The sequence below is a fragment of the Acomys russatus genome, chromosome 26 (assembly GCF_903995435.1).
Source record: "Acomys russatus chromosome 26, mAcoRus1.1, whole genome shotgun sequence".
Taxonomy (NCBI): Eukaryota; Metazoa; Chordata; class Mammalia; order Rodentia; family Muridae; genus Acomys; species Acomys russatus.
The window spans coordinates 36,473,559-36,488,961 of NC_067162.1; the positions used below are offsets into that span (position 1 = coordinate 36,473,559).

General features: G+C 46.3%; 1 protein-coding gene across 1 annotated transcript; it reads left to right on the forward strand.

The window, feature by feature from the left end:
* Nucleotides 1-5,219: 5,219 nt before the first annotated feature.
* Nucleotides 5,220-13,964, forward strand: Gabarapl2 (GABA type A receptor associated protein like 2). The gene is made up of 4 exons (XM_051168760.1): nucleotides 5,220-5,384; nucleotides 5,693-5,748; nucleotides 7,046-7,218; nucleotides 13,788-13,964. The coding sequence occupies exons 1-4, from the start codon at nucleotides 5,351-5,353 to the stop codon at nucleotides 13,876-13,878; spliced, it is 354 nt and encodes a 117-aa protein (XP_051024717.1). The 5' UTR covers nucleotides 5,220-5,350; the 3' UTR covers nucleotides 13,879-13,964.
* The last annotated feature ends 1,439 nt before the right edge of the window (nucleotides 13,965-15,403 follow it).

Below are 15,403 nucleotides of genomic sequence, written 5' to 3' on the forward strand. Positions count from 1 at the left end.
GCTGGTTACTTCGGTGAATACTTAGTAACATCAGTGTTTCAACATGAAGGAATAATTTTCTCTGTTTTGAAGTAGGGTTTTACTAAGTAGCCTGGGTTGGCCTTCGATTCTCCTTCCTCTGGGTTCTCGGCAAGAGTGCTCAGTGCCTTTAACCACTGGGTCATCTCTCCTGGCCTCATAAATGTACATCTTAATTCTGGAAAGGTTGTCCTCTGACCTCCACACACACGTAACAGTGCTCATCTGCACACATACAAATAAATAAAGAAATGTAATTAAACATGTGAACAAAGAGCTGGAGAGAATGGCTGCTCTTCCATTGAACTAGGCTTCTCAGCACCCACTTGGCAGCTTACAGCATCTGTAACTCCAGTCACAGGGATCCAACCACCTTTGTAGGCACTGCATACACACGGTCCATAGACACATAGGCAGGCAAAACATCCCCATACACATAGAGTTAAAATAAAGAGGTCCAAAATAAAAATAAATAAAGGGGTTGGGCAGTAGTGGCACTAGGCAAAGACAGGAGGATCTCTGAGTTCCAGGCCAGCCAGGGATAAAAACAAAAAACAAAACACAAAACAAAACAAAACAAAAACCAAAAACAAAGGAACAAACAAAAACAAAACAAAACAACAACAACAAAAAAGTAAAATTGAGAGAAAATACAAATGTATTTTCTAAAATAAAAAGTTAAATCCGGGTGTGGTGGCCCACGCCTTTGAGGCAGAGGCAGGAGGATTGATGTGAGTTCCAGGCCAGCCAGATCTACAAAGAGAATCCAGGACAGTCAAGGCTACACAGAGAAACCATGTTGGGGGGTGTGGTGGGGGGAAGAACCCCAAAACAACAACAACAACAAAAAATTAAAACTGGGGTGAGGTGGGGGGAGGGCTGGAGGGATAGCTCAGAGGTTAAGAGCACTGGCTATTCTTCCAGAGGTCCTGAGTTCAATTCCCAGTAACCACATGGTGGCTCACAAGCATCTATAATGAGATCTGGTGCCCTTCTGGAGTACAGGCACACATGTAGGCAGAATACTATATAAATAATTAATAAATAAATCGTTTTAAAAAAAAAAAAGAATTTCGGAGTAGCCAGGCATGGTAGTACATGCCATTAATCCTAGCACTCAGAGAGGCAGAGACAGGCAGATCTCTGTGAGTTCTAGGCCACTCTAGTCTGTGAAGGGAGTCCAGAACAGCCAAGGCTACACAGAGAAATCCTGTCTTAAAAAAACCAAAAAAGAACAGCCCCCCCTTCGGGGAGCCCCAAGATTGTAAACTATTTCTTTTTTTGGTGTGGTTGAGCCTTAATATGCACCTTTTTTTTTTTTTTTTTTTTTTTTTGGTTTGGTTTTTCAAGACAGAGCTTCTCTTGTGTTAGCCTTGGCTATCCTGGACTCACTTTGTAGACCATGCTGACCTTGAACTCACAGTGATCCTCCTGCCTCTGCCTCCCGAGTGCAAGGTGTGTGCAACTAGGCCTGTTTTCCTAATATCCACCTTTAATCCAAGAACATTCTGTTTATTGTAAACAGGTAATTAAGGTGTAGATCAGCCAGCGGTAGCACACACCTTTAATCTAAGAGCTTTCTGCACACCAGATTTTATAAAGTTAACTCTAGGTCAAGAGGTGCAGCAAGCCTAGTGTGATGGCACACACCTTTAATCCCAGCACTTGGGAGGCAGAGGCTGGCGAATCTCTGTGAGTTCAAAGCCAGCCTGGTCTACACAGTGAGTTCCAAGACAGCCAGAGCTACTACACAGAGAAACCTCATCTTTTTTTTTTTTTTGGTTTTTCAAGACAGGGTTTCTCTGTGTAGCATTGACCATCCTGGACTCACTTTGTAGACCAAGCTGGCCTCGAACTCACAGCGATCTGCCTGCCTCTGCCTCCCGAGTGCTGGGATTAAAGGCGTGCGCCACCACGCTCAGCTGAGAAACCTCATCTTGAAAAACAAAAACAAAACAACAACAACAAAGGTGGGACAAGAAACCAGAGTGGATAAGAAGAAAGTTTTGAGCTAACAAGCTGTTTGATTTTTTCTTTTCTTTTCTTTTTTTTTTTTTTTTTTTTTTTGCCTCTTGTACTGTCAGCTGGGCTAGCAAGTTTTTGGCTTTGGGCTTTTTGGTTTTTCCTCTGGGATGTGAGCTGAGTAAGAAGGTCAGCTGGGTACTTTCTCTGACTCTCTGAGCTAGCAGGTTTTCACTCCAGCATCTGGCTCCTGAGTCTTCATTGGTAAAATCCAATGTTTCGGATTTTCTTTCGTTTATTAAAACAGTAGACCAGGCTGGACTCACAGAGAAAGATCTGCCTGCCTCTGTCTCCTGAGTTCTGAGATTAAAGACATGTGCCACTACCACCCTGCTCAGTTCTTTTCTTTTCATCACGTGGGTCCCAGGGACCAAACTCAAGTCCTCAGTCTTGGCAGCCATTGTGTTTATCTGCTGAGTCATCTAAATAGCCCCTGCATTTGAGATGGAGTCTCTACCCCAGGCTTGTTTCCAGCCCAACATGTAACTGAAGATGACCTTGAATTTCTGACTCCCCTGCCTCCACCTCCTGCGCACTGAGATAACAGGTGAACTGGTGTGGAAGAGTGCACACCTTTAATCCCAGAACAGAAGCAGGTGAGTTCAAGGCCAGCCTGGTCTACAAAGAGGGTTCCTGGATAGTCAGGGCTACACGGAGAAAACCTGTCTCAAAAACAAAAGGCTAGGTGTGGTGGTGCTTTCCTTTAATCCCTGAGTTTGAAGCCAGCCTGGCCTACACAGTAAGTCCAGGACAGCCACGGCTACATAGAGAAACCTTGTCTCGAACAACCAAACCAACCAACCAAACAAACAACCCCCCCCAAACCCAAACAAAAACCAACCAAACAAAAAGAGATTCCGAGCTGGGCGTGGTGGCGCACGCCTTTAATCCCAGTACTCGGGAGGCAGAGGCAAGCGGATCACTGTGAGTTCAAGGCCAGCCTGGTCTACAAAGGGAGTCCAGGACAGCCAAGGCTACATAGAGAGACCCTGTCTCGAAAAGCCAAAAAAAAAAAAAAAAGAGATTCCGGGTATAAACCACCGGCTGGTTTGTATTTGGGGGAACAAACCCAAGACTTCATGCAGGAAGCTCTGTATCAACTGAACTAAATCCCAGCCCAATGATTTCTTTTCTGTCTCTTTCTTTCTTACATTGGAGAGTAAATCCAGGCCTGCAGGTGTTCCATCACAGAACTACACTCCCAGGTTAGCCTGATCAGTTAGAAAAAAGTCTGAGTGAGCCAGGCATGGTGGCAAATGCCTTTAGTTCCTGTACTCAGGGTGGCAGAGGCAAGGGTGTGGCAGAGGCAAGGGCATCGCTGAGTTCGAGGTCACCCTGGTCTACAAAGCAAGTTTCAGGTCAGCCAGGACTACACAGAGACCCTGTCTTTGGGGTGGGGAGGAAGCCTGACTAAATTACAGACCTTCTTAAAACCCACACTTACTTCTCATCACATTAAGATAAAACCCGCAGTTATCAGTTTGTTCCAGGTCCTTCTGCTCTGTCTCCTAGCACACTCCTCCTTGTTTATTTCGTTCTAGCCGCAGGGGTCCTTTGTTTTCCTAGTTTATGACAATTTGTCAAATAATCATCACATCCCACCAGTGCATCAAGCTCAAGTCACCCACTCTGTTTTACTTTTCTAAATATCACCTGTCATCACCTGATACTTAGTTTCTTTCTTTTCCCAAGGAGAATGCAAACTCAGTTTTGCTCTTGGATTCCTCCCAGTTTCCAGACCAGCATTTTTGTATACAACATAATATTCAAAGGATTTTTCATGTCATGGAATACAAATACCTTGTTGCTCAGACACACAGTCTTTAACTTTTTTAAATTACATTTTTGTTTAGAGTTACATTATTTTGTGTGTGTCTGGACATGTATATGCACGGTTGCTGGCCACAGTGCAGACACTGAGGCCAAAGGAAAACCTTCATTAGTAGCTTCGCTTCTCCTAAGACTTGGGTCCTGGGGATTGAGCTCAGGATGTTAGGCTTAGCAGCAAGCACTTTTACTTGTCGAGCTGCTCTGCCCCCCCTCCTACCCCTCATCCCCCCACCCGATATAAAATAACAAAAATACTTTCTGAATGAAGCTAGAGACACAGCATCCGTCAGGAATGCCAGCTACAGGAAATGATGGATGACAACGTTCAAACACAGGCTCTACAGATGCAGCAGGCTCACAAGCACGTGGTCAGGTGCCTAATTAATTGCATATTCGTGTTGTATGTTCACCAGCGCATAAACAGGTGGTGACCCAGAGCGGACGGCCAGGATGACTCGGCTACGACTTGGCCAAGGGTGAACCTCAAGGCATATTGCCTAGGCAGGTGACACCAGCAGCTCAGGCTGTGAGTGCCGAGCCACTCCCACGGCCAGCTTCATAGTCTAGGCTGTCTCCTGACCAACTCTGGGGGGGGGGGGTGGGGGGGGAATACTCCATGCCTGGCAGTCACACTCACCCTCTCATTGTCTGTACTAACGAATCTCTGCTCGGGGATGTTCTGTTGATTAAATGCATATCTATGATACTTGTTCACAAATGTTTAAATATGTATTCATGAGTAGAAGAAAATTAGGTTTGTTTAAGTCAAATTTTAGGTGTGGTGGCCCATGCCTTTAATCCCAACACTTAGGAGGTAGAGTGTAGTGAGTTCGAGGCCATCCTGGTCTACAAAGCGAGTTCAGGATAGTCAGGACTGTTACACAGAGAAACCCTGTCTGGAAAAACTAAACCAAACCAAACAAATTTTAGGTGTGACACTTCTATATTAGACCTATAGATTGTCACCAGTACTCATTGCCACACAGAGCTTGGAACTGGTTATCTCTCCTTACTGAACTCCGTGCCTTGTCACCCGGACAAACATTAATATTCCTATCTCCCTAAAGCCCCAGACCTTGCCTACCAGAACCCTTTATAAGCGTCTAAGCCTTGAGCCATAATTTGCCTGTCATGCACAATCCGGAAACCCCATTCCAGTCATTATTACTACTGTTCCTCACTGACTCTCCAGCCCACCTTACGTCAGTATCCATTCTCAGGAGAGCCTTTGGGCGGCGGGATGGGGGGAGGGGGGAGAAATGGTCTCCTTTTAGGCCCCGCCCCCTCACGTAAGTACAGGCCCTTGGTGCACTTACCAGGCGCGCCGGAAGCCCCGCCCCGGGCGGTTGCTAGGCTCTGGCAGCCGGAAGTCCCGCCTGCCGAGTAGTCTTTGCTGCCGCCGCCACCGCCTCCGTTGTTGTTGTGGTCGCTTCACCGAAGTCTGCGGCTCAAAGAGCCGGCAACGTCGCCTCCCGCCGCCATGAAGTGGATGTTTAAGGAGGACCACTCGCTGGGTAAGCGCAGTCAGCCTGGCTGGGCCCCAGGCCGCGGCCCCTCCCCCACTCCCGCCGCTCTGCCGGGCCCCTGGGTCGCTAAGGCCCCGCCAGCCTGAGTGCTTCCCACGAACCCATGTCACCCTCCGCGGACCTTGTTAGGGAGTCCCCGAGGGAGTCTACGACAAGGGACCCGGGGACTGGGACTCCGGCGTGCGTACGCACGCAGGTTGAGGGCGGCGAAGGGCGGACAGGAAGATGGGGTTCAGGGAACCGGGGGCCGGCTGGCGGGCGGGTGCGACTGTCAGCCTGATGTACTTCTCTCCCAGAACACAGATGCGTGGAATCCGCGAAGATCAGAGCGAAGTACCCCGACCGGGTTCCGGTGAGTGTGGACTCCCCGCCCCCTCACCCCGATGTCACCCTTAAGAGCCTTGGAGCGGTGTCGGGCGGGCGCGCTAGGCCATGCAACAGTTGAGAAGTTAAGGTTTCAAGGTATAGCTGGAGACCAGACAGGCTGGGCTGGGGCCGGCCCAAGCTTGGGGCGTAAGGGGCTGGTGCTGTTCAGGGGCATCGGTGCTGAATCTCCGCGATCTAGGGCAGCAAGCTGCTTGCAGCCTCTAGGCTCCCTCGCCAATTATGTAAGGAACCGTGTTCTAGGACAGGGCAACAGGTCACTACCACTTTGGGGAACAGTGGTGGAAGGAGACTGTCACTAAGTGTTGGGTAAGGCAACATTGTCTCAGGACACTCATCTTTAACTTTGAGTCTTTTAACTTTCAGTTTCTGTTTATCCTGATTCTGTTTTGTCTTTAATCGATAAGCATGTTGTTATATTTCTGCTTTCTTGCCTTAGTTGGGGAGATGGTTTCTGATGTCATTATTGATTTTTGAAGGACATAAAGTCATATTATTGTAACTCTTTGCTTGAAAACAGTTCCTTTGAGGAGAGGATTAGGAGGACAAATGTTAATCTGTTTAGAGATAAGTAACAGGCAAAATAAAAACCTTGGTTCTTGGGTGACTGAGATTGTGAGTCCCACCATTAGGTCATCCGTTCTTGCCCTGTTGGTCAGAGTTCTCTGTTAGTGTGGATCTATTCTGGGATCCTGGATTGACAGACTACAGATGAAACCTAGATAAGAGGTTAGAAACCTAGCCCCGCAGTGGCAGCTCACCCCTTTAATCCTGCCATTCAGGAGGCAGAGGCAGGAGGATCTCCGAGTCTGAGGCCATCCTGGTCTACAGAGTGAGTTCTAGTGCAGCTGGGATTACACAGAGAAACCTTGTCTAGGAACCACTGTCCCCTACTTCCCCCCCCCCCCCCCCCCCCCCCCCCCCCCCCCCCCCCCCCCCGCCAAAGAGAAAGCTTTGTAGCCATATTCTCTTAGAAATGCTGAGATCAGAGATAACATTTTTATCAGTTCTGGACCTTCGGAGTGTGGCTTAGTAAACCATAGGCGTGTTTACTGCTGTGCAGTTTACCACATACTTCCTTGCCCACACTACTCAGCAGACCTTTACCAGAGCTTTACGTTAGGCAATCCAGCCCTATGCATAAGAGCGCTGGAGGTCTTCTCCCTCCCCTCATCTCTTCAGTGCTGGGAACTTGGGAAACAAGCACAGACCTTTGTGCAGCCAGACAAGTGTGTTCTGCTGCTAATCTATCTTGACTTTCCCAGGTGATTGTGGAAAAGGTCTCAGGCTCTCAGATTGTTGACATTGACAAAAGGAAGTACTTGGTTCCTTCTGACATCACTGTGGCTCAGTTCATGTGGATCATCAGGAAAAGGATCCAGCTTCCTTCTGAGAAGGCCATCTTCCTGTTTGTGGACAAGACGGTCCCACAGTCCAGGTAAGAGTGTTTATTAGATGGGCTGTTGGCTTAGAGATATATTTGCTGCTTATAAAACTTTGGGAGCTATAAGCATTCTGACCTCAACTCTTTTCTTTTTTCCTCTTTGGGTTTTTTGTTTGTTTTAGACAGGGTTTCTCTGTAGCCTTGGCTATACTGGCCTCACTTTGTTTTACCAGACTGGCCTTGAACTTCCAGTGATCTGCCTCCCAAGTGCTGGGATTAAAGGGATGCACCATCACTCCCAGAAAAATTTGGTTTCTTTTGAAAAAACAGAGCCCTTGAACTCTCAGAGAATCGCCTGCTTCGGCCTCCCAGGCGCTGGGATTAAAGGTGTGCACCACCATACCCATCCCACTTTTTTTTTTTTTTTTTAATGACAGGGTTTTTCTGGATAGCTTTGGCTCTCCTGGAATTCTCTTTGTAGACCAGGCTCACCTTGAACTCAGGGAGTTGCCTGGAATGTGCTACCACACCCAGATCTGATTTATATATCAATAGCTTTAGGAAAAGATACAGGGGGCCGGGCGTGGTGGCGCGGTGGCGCACGCCTTTAATCCCAGCACACAGGAGGCAGAGCAGGCGGATCGCTGTGAGTCCAGGATGGCCAAGGCTACACAGAGAAACCCTGTTTCGAAAAACCAAAAAAAATAAACCAAAAAAAAAAAAAAAAAAAGATACAGGGCACAAAATTTATGTAGTTAAGAGAATAGAACATTATCTGGAGTTTGTGTAATTTGTGTGGGTGTGTGTATGTGTATATTTACTTGACTAATGCTTATTTTATGTGCATTTTTAAAAAATTGTGTGTGTGAGTATGCATGCAGGGGATGCTGGTTGTAGAGGTCAGAGGACAACTTTTGGACAACTTTCCACCACTGGCACTCAGGTTGTAAGGTCTGCTGACTAGTGCTTTTACCTTATTAAGCCTTCATGTGCTTGTGGAGACAGGCTCTCTCATTGAACTCCGAGCTTACCGATCTAAACTCAGGGCCTTACACTCACATAGCAAACACTTTACTGAGTTCCCTCCCCAGAGCCCAGATCTGGACTTAAATATGGGCCTGAGCTATATAACAATCCTGTCTCAAGAAAGGAAAAAAAAAAAAAAAAAAAAAAAAAAGGTTCCAAAAGAGGCCCAAGTCAAATTTTAGACCTTACTTCTATTAAAGGTGAAAAGAACTTTTCTTGCAAATCTCTGCTGCTTGTCTCATGTCTGGCAGAGAGGCAGTACAGTAGAATAGTGGAGGCTTCTGTAAGGTCAATACTTGCCTGAGGAGAGAGGAGAAAAGTTAGAGCCTGGGATTAAGGGCCTGCACCATCATTCCAGGGCCAAGACCATGTGTTTCTTTTGGGGGGGGGGTAGGGAGGGTTTCCAGACAAGGTTTCTCTATATGGTCTTGGCTGTTGTGGAACTTAGGCATCCACCTGCCTCTGGCTCCCCCAGTGCTGGGACTACAGGCTTCCACTGCTGGGTCCTGTGAAACACCCTGTCTTTAACAAAAATAAAAGGATTTGGAGCTGGTGGTGACTATATGACTTTAATCCCAACGCTTGGGAGGCAGAGGCAGGCAGATCTACAGGCCAGTGTGGTCTACACAGTGAATTCCAGGACAACTAAGGCTACACTGAAAACCTTTGTCTTGGAAAACCAAAACAAATTAAAAGAAAACAGGTGTTTATTAGTCAGGTTTGGGGTGATGCACACCTTGGCTCTTGTGAGGCTAAAGTAGAAAGAGACCATCTTGGGAAACACAGCGAGGCCTTGTCTCTAACATAAACCAAAATCAATTTTTAAAACATGGTTTGTCTTGTAGTCCTGGGTGTCCTTGAACTCATAGAGATCTGTCTGCCTCTGGACTACAGAGTGAGTCCAGGACAGCCAAGGCTACACAGAGAAACCCTATCTCAAAAAACAAAGAAAGAAAGAAACAGGAACTCAAGCCCGGTGTGGTGGTTTATGCCTTTAATCCCAGCACTTGGGAGGCAGAGCTAGGCGGATCGATGTGAGTTCAAGGCCAGCCTGGTCTACAAAGAGTCCAGACCAACCAAAACTCTGGAAAGAACTAACCAAATAAATAAATAGTTGAATTCTCTGCCTAAGAGTGGCTCAAGCTGGTATCCCAGCACTCAGGGAGGCAGAAGCAAGTGGATCTTCAGGAGTTGGAGGCCAGGCTGCTCTACATAAAGAAACCCTGTCTCAAAAAAACAATAAGAAGGATCTGGCTCAACACAGAAGAGGAACTATGCTTTGCTTCAGACAGAACTGAGAAAGACATTGGTATACAAGTTTCCCAGTCATGGTAGTAGAGGGGAACCCAGGTCTGGAAATAGTCTTTGTTTAGAGCACAGACAAGAGCGTTCTTTTTTTTTTTTTTTTTTTTTTTTTGGTTTTTTCGAGACAGGGTTTCTCTGTGTAGCCTTGGCCATCCTGGACTCACTTTGTAGACCAGGCTGGCCTCGAACTCACAGCGATCCGCCTGCCTCTGCCTCCCGAGTGCTGGGATTAAAGGCGTGCGCCACCACGCCCGGCTGACAAGAGCGTTCTTAATTCTCTGTTTAAAACAAAAAACAGAAAGCTGTGTGTTGTGGTGTATATCATTAATCCCAGCACTGGAGAGGCAGAGGCAGGCAGATTTCTGAGTTCAAGGCCAGCCTGGTCTACATAGTAAGTTCTAGGACATCCAGGGCTACAGACAGCTCTGTTTTGAGACAGACATTTCTGTCTCAAACAAAACAACAACAAAAAATAGAAACAGGAGTGTTATTGAGTAAATGTCTCCAAGTTATTAACAGTTTGGCCTGGAGAGTCCAGTGCTGCCAAAAATTGTGGTTGGCTGGTTGCTTCTTGGTCTTAAAGGGTGGTGAGATGTCTTAGGGGCCAACTTTTGTTGCGATGTGTGCTTAAACTTAACAAGTGTGATCATTTCTGAGTAAATATTTCTCAGACATGGCTGCTGGTCTGGCAAAGGAGCTCAGCAGGTAAAAATGCTTGTCTCTAAGCTCGAAGGCCTGAGTTTGATCTCTGGAACCCATATGGTGGTCCTGTCCTGTCCACATATGAATAGTTTTAAAAGAATTGGTGAGTTTTAGAAATGGCAGAAGACTATACCAGAGAAACACCTGACAGGAAGGAATAGTCAGCTCTTTGTGTTTTGAGTTGGGTCCTGTTTAACTCACAGCCTGCGCCTTTTAGGGTTCTATAGTGGTGGTGGTGGTTATTGATTATTACCTCCCCTCACAGTCCTGCCTTGCTGAAAGTCAGGGAAGCACATGAGCTGTGCAGCAGATGGCTGGCCAGGTGGTCATCACTCCAGCCTAGTTATGACTCAGTGCCTCCATGCCCTGCCTTTGATTTCCAGTTGAAGGCAAGTCTTGCACTGTGGTTGGGTACCCACATGAGCCCTAGGTCAGCTTCCTCCAATTATCAGGGCTATTGAGAAGCAAAAAGATGTTTGCCTTTTGTTGTCACAGCAAATCCTGGGCCAGGTTCTTACTAAAACTCAGCTTTTCTATTGGTCAGTTCTCCACTGGAGAAATGACCTGAGTGGAGGCACAGGGAGCAGCCTTCAGGGACAACTGGAGTTCACTTCTCTCAGCACTTGAATTCCATCTCACCTTAGATTGGCTCCATGGTTTGCCAATGGCATTTTCCATTTCTTAATTCATCAGAATCAAGAGTTTAGAAGGTGTCAGTACCCTTTCCCACAGTAGCAGTCTTTCTAGATGCCTCCATGTAGCACTGGGAGCTACAGCACTAGAATGCATTGTACTAAAGGCTTTGGGTGACTTCTACACATGCCTCCCGGGGCTTAGCCAGGAAGCCTTGGGCTTGTGTGTGACTTACTTGATCTGACCATTCAGGCCTGGGCAGCTTGCCTCTCAGATGTGTTAGAGCTGCCTCTGTGTTTTAGGGCTGACCATTCTGACAGCACCAGCTCAGTGGAGGTGCTCAGGCCCTGATTCTGAGGAAAGGCCATCTGCCCTGTGCCTTATAGAACATATCCTCCTCTGCCACAAACCATCTCTCACAGGGTCACTTTTGCCTGCTTGTGCTGCATTTGAGTGGGACATTTGTTAGTATGCACGAGGAGCACTGTTGGAGGGAGGTTCCTTTTGTTCTGTTGTTTTTTTATGAGGATGATTCTTGCCGGAGGTTCAGGGATCTAGTGTTAGGTCATTGGGACAGATCTACCAGGGTATTCACTTGGAGGCAGTACAGGTTGGCTATATGAATGTTTTCTGGGGGCTGGAGAAGATGGTTCAGAGGTTAAGTGCACTGACTGTTCTTCCGGAGGCTCTGAGTTCAATTCCTAGCAACCACATGGTGGCTCACAACCATCTATAATGTGATCTGGTGCCCTCTTCTGACATGCAGATGTACATGCAGGGAGAGCACTGTATACATAATAAATTAATTAATTAAAAAAAAACTTTCTGATGCTGGATGTTGTGGCACACGTCTTTAATCCCAGCACTTGGGAGGCAGAGGCAGGTGGATCCCTGTGAGTTCGAGGCCAACATGTCTACAGAATGAGTTTCAGAGCTACACAGAGGAACCCTGTCTCAAAAAAAAAACAAAAACAAAACAAAACAAAAAACAACTTGGGTCCCACCACAAGCGATCTGGTTTCGTTGCATTCGTGGAGATGGTTGTAAAGCTCTCTGGAGACCCTGAAGGGAGCTGAGGTTGACCATCGCAGGCGTTCTCATGAACCAGCTTCCCGCTTCACCATGACTGGTAGTGCAGATGGCATGCAAAATTATGGTATTTAAAAATTCTTGTAGCTCTTTAATACTCCTACAAGTTAAAAACAGGTGAAATTGTCAGGTGTGGTGTGCATGCCTTTAATGCACTCAGGCAGAGGCAGGAGAATCTCTGAATTCAAGGCCAGCCTGGGCTCCGTGAACTGTCTTTCAACATGTGACCAGAGGTGATGTTTCATTTCCTTGAAGTCTTGTTTTCCTACTTAGCACATCTCAGGTCAGATGCTGCACTTCAGTTGCTGCATATCGCTGGTGATCTGTTTTATAAGTAGCCACATAGGCTTTTCTTCCCTTAAGAGCAGGGAGTTTGATTTAACGGTGCTGTTCAGAGAGGTTTTTGTTTTTTAGACTTTTTATGTACTTTTTAAGTTTGCCTGGTTGTCTATCTATGTACCATGTGTTGGTCTGCCGCCCAGAGGTCAGAAGAGGGTATCAGATCCTCTGGATCTGACGTAGTGAATGGTTGTGAGCTGCCATGGACGGGCTGGGAACAGAACCGGGCCCTTTGCAATAACAGGAAGTGCTCTTAATTTAAGAGAGTCCCACATCAAGAGCTGCATGATTGGAAATGACAGGTGGGCTTTTTCTTTTTTCTTTTCCCTGACACAGTGTTTTTCTGTGTACTCTAGCTGTTCTGGCTTTGTAGACCAGGCTGGCCTTGAACTCACAGATTTGCCTGCCTCTGCCTCCCAAGTGCTGGGCTTAAAGGCATGTGCTGCCATACCTGGGTAGGCTTTTTCTTACTAATTTTCATTCCACACATTATTACTTAATAATCTACACAGCCGTCCACACTATGCTTGCAAACGGGAAAAGGGAAACAGGAAAGCAAAAACTCCACCTTGATACATGTTCTTAGTCAAAGAGCAGCAGCATAGCCAGGGAGGAATCATTGCTTCACAAAGCTGAGTCCCTGGTCCCTTTTTATTTCCCCCACTAGTCCTTAGTTTGCTATATATTTAGTTGTTTTTGAGACAAGGTCTTATGTAGCCAGACTAGCCTAGAATTGATAGGCAGCTACAGGTATGATTACAGGTGTGAGCTACCATGTCTAGGCCTTTTTATGCGGTGCAGTGCAGGATGGGGTCTGAGCCCATGCTATGGGCATGCCATGCAAGCACTGTCTACCAGCTGAGCTCCTCCTGCTGTGTTCTTGGACTGCTGGTGCTGGTTGACACAGTGCTGTGGTCATGCGTCCTCAGTATGGTCATGCGGCCTGAGCTTGCACTAGGTGTTACTGCTCTCATTGAGACAACTCGAGTTTCCTGGCAGAGAACAAGATTGGCTCTCCACTGCAGTCTGTGTCAAGCACAAGGAAAGCTGCCTTTCCACCCACATATTTAGTTAAGGAATCCTATTTTTGGAGGCTTGGCAAACTTGAGCAGTCTTTTATTCTTTTGAAATAATGGGGATCCCACCTAGGGCTTCAGCCCTGCTGGGCAAGTCAGCACCCGACCACTGAAGTGCCTTCTGGGCCTGGGGGAGCAGGTAGAGATGCCTTTTCAGGACTTGTTTATAGGCCTGGGGAGCGTAGGCACCTGCCCGCCACTGGACCCGGCTCTGCTTTGCTGTGTTCTCTGCCCTCTTCTGTGCTTGCCAGGTTAGGGCTGTAGCACCGAGCAACCCCTCAGCCCATCTTCATTTTGTCGTGCTTTTGTTTTCTTTCAGTAGAACAGATTGCAGGTCACAGCAGGTACCCGAGTTATTTTTACCTCCCAACCAAAGTTCCTTATCCTCATTTTCCTTTTGATACCTGGACTCAATTTTCAATGATTTTTTTCTTTTCTGTTTTCTTTTTCAAGCCTAACTATGGGACAGCTTTACGAGAAGGAAAAAGATGAAGATGGATTCTTGTATGTGGCCTACAGCGGAGAGAACACTTTTGGCTTCTGAGGGCCTGTGCTGGGCTAGGTGCCCCGTTCCTGCTTGTGTACCTTGTAAATAACCGGCCATTTTCAGTTATTCTACCAGAGCCTCCACACAGACCGACTAGTGCATTTGTAACTGGATTTATTTCTTAATATATTGGAAGGTTTTGTTTTCTTAGATTAGTAAATTATCATACAGAGTTTTATTTTCAGTTTGTGCACTTTCCTCATGGCTATATGCTCCAGGGAACCAGTCCTCTGGGAATGATATTTAATGAAGGAATTTCCATACTGGAGGGAGGTAGTGTGGTATTAGAGTGAAAAGGATAGGAGGATGCACTGTTCTGGATTATATCTGGCTAAGTATTAAGAGCACTCAAATTCAATCCTTAGCGGTCAGAACACTTGCTTCTCTAGATTTTGCCAACTCCAAATCATGTTGGACTGAGCTAATCTGTTCTTCTTTCTGAGACTATTAAGGTAATTAATTAACAATAAAACTTCCTCTTATAAAGGCATTTAGTGTGACCATGTCCTTTATTCACCTTTTTGATAAGTCAGAAATGGCTCCTGTTTGTCACTGGAGAAGAGGCTACAGGCCGTGTTAACATAGCCTCTGCTGGGAAGTGCTGGCTGCTAGAGAAGGCACAGAGGGATCTTTTCCTCACTGGTTAATGTAGTCAAGAAGTTCAAATTTCAGGACTGAAAAGGTTTACCTAAAAAGTCTTGCTTCTACCATATTTCTGATTTCAACTGCTTATGGGAAATTGACTTGTATGGGCTTTTCAGTGTTTATTTTAGTTGGACAATTAAGTATGAATATATGTATATATACTTTTTTCTCCCCCGAGACAGGGTTTCTCTGGGTAACAGCCCCAGCTATCCTGGAACTTGCTCTGTAGACCAGGCTGGCCTTGAACTCACAGAGATCCGCCTGCCTCTGCCTTCCAAGTGCTAAGATTAAAGCATTACCACCGCTTGGCTGTATATCCTTTTTTTTTTTTTTTTTTTTTTTGGAAGGTTATTGGTGTTTTGCCTGCACACACAATGTGTGTGTGTGTGTGTGTGAGAGAGAGAGAGAGAGAGAGAGAGAGACTGATCTGGAACTGGAGTTACAGTTGTCAGCTGTCACATGGGTGCTGGGAATTGAACCTGGGTTCTCTAGAAAAGCAGCCAGTGCTCTTGAATACGGTCATCTCTCCAACACCATGTATATGTATTTTTTGTATACATCAAGTGAGACATATATTTATACACTGCTTTTTTGTGATTGTTTGTTGGAGATAGGGTTTCACTTTATAGCTCAGGCTGGCTTCAACTTGTGACCTGCCTCAGCTTTCTGGAGGCTGAACCACATGCTTCATGTTATTTTTTTATTTTGGTATTATAGCCTGATCTTTTCTTAACCTGACATACATACATCCTTTATATACCTGTACTCTTTTATTTGAAACAGAGCTGGAGCTTGTTATGAGACCAGGTTGGCCTCGAACTCACAGAGATCCTCTTGCCTCTTGCCTCCTGAGTGCTGGAATCAAAGGTGTGTGCTG